Raw genomic sequence first — 6,281 nt, 5'->3', positions numbered from 1 at the left:
ATTTCTCCTGCACTGAAAGAGAACGAGAAATGGAAGTGCCGCCTCTGAAGAACAGATACTACACTTTGCTCTTGGCCAAAAGGACATATTATTGTAGCCCTTTTGTTAAAACTGTGAAAGTATTTATCTAAGTAATCTAGTTAATATTGTGTTAGAATATATCTAGTTATTACGGTTTATCTCCAATATCCTTATAGGAGTCTTTAACATATTTCCATTGTATGGATGCCCGGGGCAAACGAAACTCTCAAGATATCATAATATCATCTTTTAAATATAAAGGTGATTACAACTGAGAAAATTATATTAAAAGATAACATGAAAAAAAAAAAAAAAGTGGTGAATTATCTCCCTTAGATGCGAAGTCTCATACGAAAAGAGATCGACATTTTCTTAAAGACAAGGCGGCACTGCTGACGACTTATATAGACATTTCCTTTGCTGAAAAATCTATTAGAAATCCATAAACATGTCAAGACCGGGTCGTGGACGGAATATCCGCAGACCGTTTGGTGCTAATCCAAGCAGTGCATTCCACGAGGAAACGGATGATATCCAGGTGCACCCAACCCTCTTAAAAAATGCTCGGAGCAGCGGGCAGTTAAATATTTGCGGGAGAAATTTGACAGCCGGTAAGAAATTATAACAATAACAAATGCAAAAATTTATTTTAATGTTTTTTTTTTCTTTTAAAATGTTGATGTAAAATAAAACCTATTTTCAAAACAAATTGCAGAAATATCTTAAAAAAAAACTATGTTGTACGTACTCATCACGGAACGAAGATGTCATATTCCAAAAATCACATAAATTGATAAAATAGTTTTTTTTTTAACTAAAATCAAATTGGTTAACTAGCAAATAGTAAAAGCGAGATGAAATGTTTGGATCCGCCATGCTTTATAAATAAGGGGTAAACAATTCAATTCGAACTATAAAGATCAGACATAGCCTTTAATGGATACAATTTACTATTTAAATAGCTAAAAATCGTAAAATAAAAAAAAAAAATAAAAAAAACATTTCTAGATATAAAAAAAGCTATTTGATCAATTTACGTTTTCATTCCGTGACGGGTACGTAAATATATTTATGCATTTTTTTTTTTTTTTAAACTAGGTTAAATTTTAAATAATCCCCTTTTAAATGATATTAATAAATAAATATAGAATCAATACTAAATGAATCTGATGAAAAATGACACTAAATATTTATTTTCGGCTCTTTGACATAACTGGGGTGGGGCGCCTGAGAAAATTAATTGTTTATAGTTGTTTTCCTTTTGGGGAGGGGGTCATAAGATATTAAATTTAATCTTTGGCCTTGAACTTTAATTGAACGATTTCTCTTTCAGTCACATAAATTATTTAGAATGAACTGAGTTTGGACATGGTTTCGGCTTTATTCCGTAACAAATGTTTACATAAACCGTATTTGGTTATGTTACAGAATTTGAGTTCAGGTTGCCGTTTTGTATACGAGACGATTGTGCCAGGGCAGAAATGGTCCCTTCTTGTCAATGATTTATTTTTCTCTTAAGCAACATCAAGTCATTTTCAGATAACGTGTGGTAGCAGTGTCAGAAATTTCGTGAAAATAGTGAATAATTCCACCCCATCTTTCCAAGCTTATAACTCCTCGAAAAATGTAATTCAAGCCCTAATTTTTTTTTTCAATTAAAGGAGTAAGGACCAAGGTTTTATTTAAAAAAAAAAACAAAACAAAACAATGTGTTTTTTTTTTTTTAAAAAGGTTTTAAACTTCGGACTTTACAGGTAAATTTCTAAAAAACTGATTTTTTTTTTTGTTTTAAATTTGAATATATTATTTATTGACCTTTTCTCTTCAATTTGTGATATATAAACCTATTAAACATAAATTAATTATTTACTTTTTAATAGACATTTCAAAATGAGAGGCGTAAATTATTCGACCCCCTATCTTTCTAAGCTTATAACTCCTCGAAAAATGTAATTCAAGCCCTAATTTTTTTTTCAATTAAAGGAGCAAGGACCAAGGTTTCATTAAAAAAAAAAAAAAAGACAAAAAGAAAAAATGTGTTCTTATAAAATAAGGTTTTAAACTTCGGACTTTACAGGTAAATTTCTAAAAAACTGATTTTTTTTTTTTGTTTTAAATTTGAATATATTATTTATTGACCTTTTCTCTTCAATTTATGATATATAAACCTATTAAACATAAATTAATTATTTACTTTTTAATAGACATTTCAAAATGGGGGGGGGGGGCGTGAAAATGGGGGGGGGCGTGAAAATGGGGGGGCGTGAATTTAAAAAAAACGTTTGTCTAAAATATTATATTCGGTTTATTGGAAAGAACATAAAATTTCACATTGACCCTGAAAATATCGTAAAAATAGAATCAATAGAAAAATTTTGATAGATTTTTAAAATTTAAAAATTTTAAAATATTGAGTTTAAAAATTGAAAAATATTGAGTTCGGAAAATTCATTACTGTTTTAAAAAAAAAATAAAAATATTTTTATTACTTTTAAAACAACTGTAATAGTTTATTTTGGAAGTATAATCCATAAAGAAAATAAATAACCCACTTTTAACAGAGAAATTACGAGATTTTTATATTGTATTCGCAGTTTCGTGTTAGGGGTGTCAAAAATTCCTACAAAAATTCTGATACTGCTAAACGTGTGGTCATTTATTTTATTCAGTTTTTATTTATAAGACACTTTTTCGACAATCTAATAAATAAAATATTGGAAATTTTCCAAAATAGCTAACAAAGCTAGCTAGGTAGAAGAGTAACCTAGCTTGCTTTTGGTAACATTTATTTGTCAATTTCTGGAAAATCATTCAAAATATTAAAACTTATTCCCATTATAAACTCATTTTGAAAAAATGGTACTTATGCAGAATAAAAATTAAATTAAAACCGTGCTATTGTTTTAGATACGATTTTGAAGTTAAATTAACTTTTTACGATATCTTTTGTTTATTAAATTGTTAGGTGAAAGTACAGAATAGTTACAAAACGTCGTCGTCGTCTCTCTCTCCATGTTACGAATACGTTACTCAATGTTATTATTTCAGCACGGTCCGTATTCTGCATAAGTACTAGTAAACACATCAATTTCTAAAAGTCACAACAGTAAACACAAGTACATTATTTTATTTTATAACGAAATGGATGTGTTATTGTGGCGCAAGTCCAGAGTCTAACCTAATGAAACAAACAAACAAACAACAAACAATTGATTTACCTACCCGTCACGCGAAATGTCATATTTCCAAAATTATGTAAATTGATCAATTGTTATATATATATATATATATATATATATATATATATATATATATATTATTATTATTATTATTATTATTATATATAATCAATTTTTTTTTTTTTTAGGATTTTTAATAGTAAATCGTAGCCATTATAAGGTTGATTTGGATATCGGTAGTTCGAATACAGCCCTCTCTATTTATTAAACATGGCGGATCAAAACCTCTCGTCATAAAATTGAAAATAAAAATACTTGATTAATATACGTAATTTTTGCAATGTGACATCTTCCTTCTGTAACGGATACTACACTATAAAGATTTATTTTTTTTAATTAGGTTGAATTCTGGACTTATACCATTATTGACACTACTTTAAAAAACATGGCTTAGTTTTTATTTGAATGGTTTAGTTATCGGTATCTACTTTTTTAATGTTTGTTTTTACAAGTGGTTATTAGGTCATAAATATTTCTTTTTGAAAAGAAGACACTTGTTCATTGTCATTTTAGATAACGAGTTAAGAAATGGGAAATGAGTCATTGTTTGGCTTGAAATAGTAGTAGTAGTGGCACTACAGCGATTTTCGTTATAGAATTTGACTCATCATCGAATTTCTTTTATTTATTTTTTTTTTTTTTGTTACACTGCAGAAAAATTTAATATTACTGCAAAAATGAAATTTGTTTACGTCGAAAACAACTTTTAAAAATGCAAACCTAATAGCAATAAACAAACCCCGACTTAAACAAAGCAAATCCTCCCCTCCCAGTTTTTAATACGGTTCCAAGGGAAATAACTCTAAATTCCTAAATATAAAATAGTCACCTGTCGCGCGTTTCTCATCTTTCTGTAACTTACACGTTGTGTGTGTGTGTGTGTGTGTGTGTGTGTGTGTGTGTGTATATATATATATATATATATATATATATTTCTGTGTAGAAATATATTTTATTATATATCAATCCTTATTTAAGAAGCTCAATGTAATTACAGAGCCATATAGAGAATAAATGACAAAGTTATATTCCAAAATTCATGATAGTGTGGTGACCATCTTATAATTTATTCCTTTAATTCAGTTGACTTATACAATTTTTGACAGTATCTGTTTCGTAGCGCAAAATCAATCACTTAATTATTATATCAACCAGTGAATCTATTAGGCCCTTAACTCATCAGAAGAAATAGCAACAATCAATCCGTCAAAAGGAATTGAAATGTAATTTGACATGGTAAAAATCCGAAAACTGGAAGAAAAGCTGCAGATACCTTTATATTTTTCCATCACGCCATATTGAATTTTTTCAATGGAAAAATTTTTTTAATGGAAAAATATAAAGGTATCTGCAGCTTCTCTTCCAATTTTCGGATTTTAATCATGTCAAATCACATTTCAATTCCTTTTGACGGATTGATTGTTGCTATTTCTTCTGATGAGTTAAGGGCCTAATAGATTCACTGATTGATATAATAATTAAGTGATTGATTTTGCGCTACGAAACAGATACTGTCAAGAATTGTATAAGTCAACTGAATTAAAGGAATAAATTATAAGATGATCAACATCATGAATTTTGGAATATAACTTTTTGTCATTTATTCTCTGTCTCTCTCTCTCTCAATTTACAACTTTGTAGATGAGGACTCTTAACAACCCCTCCCCCTTCCAAAATGAGATTCTACTTTTTTTAGGCGATTACGTGTGAACACTGAAAAACAATGTAAAATTTTAGAGTATAGGGGAGAGTATCAATTTTTCATATTTCCATAATAATAATAAAAAAGGTGCATCTAAAACTGGTCACATGTTCAAACGATATGGCCAGAAAGAAGTTGATCATTTTGCATTAAACTAGGTACGGGCTATAATGGCGAAAAAAGATATCGGGACATAGTTTTTTAAAATCGGTTTATCATATTTTTTTCTAGGTTTCCAACTACTTTTTGATTGTATTTGAAAGATTAAAGCCTAAAGTTAATTTTCAAATAGAAAAAGTTATAATGAAAAATGTTTTCACAACGACATTTGGAAACTGACAAGTTCCGCTAAATTTTGAAGTTAAATAAATTTATTTTAAAAATCCCTTATAAGATAAATATTATTTTTCTGGGTCTGTTTCAAAGATAATTAGTAAAGTTCTAAGATATTGAATAAAATAATTAACCCCCCCCCCCCAAAAAAAAAACAGCTTGTTTGTACAAAAAAAATATCTTAATTAGCCCCCAAAAGCAAGATTCTGGCTTTGCGCAAGCAAAAACAAATGAAGTCGTCTAAGTATGGATTCTACGGAAGCCCAAAATGTCAGAAAGTCAAAAGGCTGTCTAAAAATGACGTGAGGTAGTTGGAGGAAGACAGGAAGTGTTAGTTTTTTAGTTAGTTTTTTTTCCCCCCAGCAATTCCTATTGTGAACGTTTGTATAATTTTTACCATTTTTTTTTTTTTTTTTTTTTTTTAAATTATTTTTCTGTGTTCCTACTTTTAAATTAAATTTTTTATTTTTTAATTTTTCAAGATTATATAAAAATTATGTTACGCTGAAAGTTACATGTTCATTCAAGCAAGGAAAATATGAGAATCTTAGCTATAAAAATTACTCAAAACATGTAATCTAAATAAGTAGTAGAAATATTTTTTTGCGATAATTTTTTTTTTTTTGTGTGTGTGAGTGAAAATAGTAAATAAACAATGCTTAATTTAATGATAATATCAGTAGTTTGAGAAATTATTTTTTCTTTGAGTTATATTGAATTCATTAATACATATTTCGGAGCTTTTTTTCATAATGTTCTTGAAAAAAATTAATTTTTCTTTTCTTGTTACAATTTACGATGTTTTATTTGCTTAAAAAAGAAAAATAAATTCATTCTTTTTTTTTTTTTTTTTACTACTGAAAACCGTAACTTTTAGTAAAGGTACTTTTTGTTTAAACAAAATAATACATTTCCACTAAGATTCAAATAAAAATAGTGGTTTTATTATACTCTAATCATTATTTGATAAATACTGAAAATTTCAT

At 27.9% G+C, this 6,281-nt stretch overlaps 1 protein-coding gene across 2 annotated transcripts in view; it reads left to right on the top strand.

The window, feature by feature from the left end:
- The first annotated feature begins 369 nt into the window (after positions 1-369).
- Positions 370-6,281, top strand: part of LOC145287796 (leucine-rich repeat-containing protein 40-like) — an 89,660-nt gene continuing 83,748 nt past the window's right edge. For both annotated transcript variants that reach the window (XM_080135638.1, XM_080135637.1), the window contains exon 1: positions 370-632. In XM_080135638.1, the coding sequence (XP_079991764.1) occupies positions 470-632 (163 nt within the window). In that variant the 5' untranslated portion in view covers positions 370-469. The remainder of the gene's footprint in view (positions 633-6,281) is intronic.

This window comes from Euprymna scolopes, chromosome 11, assembly GCF_053919585.1.
Source record: "Euprymna scolopes isolate OS-2025 chromosome 11, ASM5391958v1, whole genome shotgun sequence".
NCBI classification, from domain to species: Eukaryota; Metazoa; Mollusca; class Cephalopoda; order Sepiida; family Sepiolidae; genus Euprymna; species Euprymna scolopes.
Note: the sequence above shows the minus strand (reverse complement) of the source record. Positions and strands in the feature narration are given on the sequence as shown.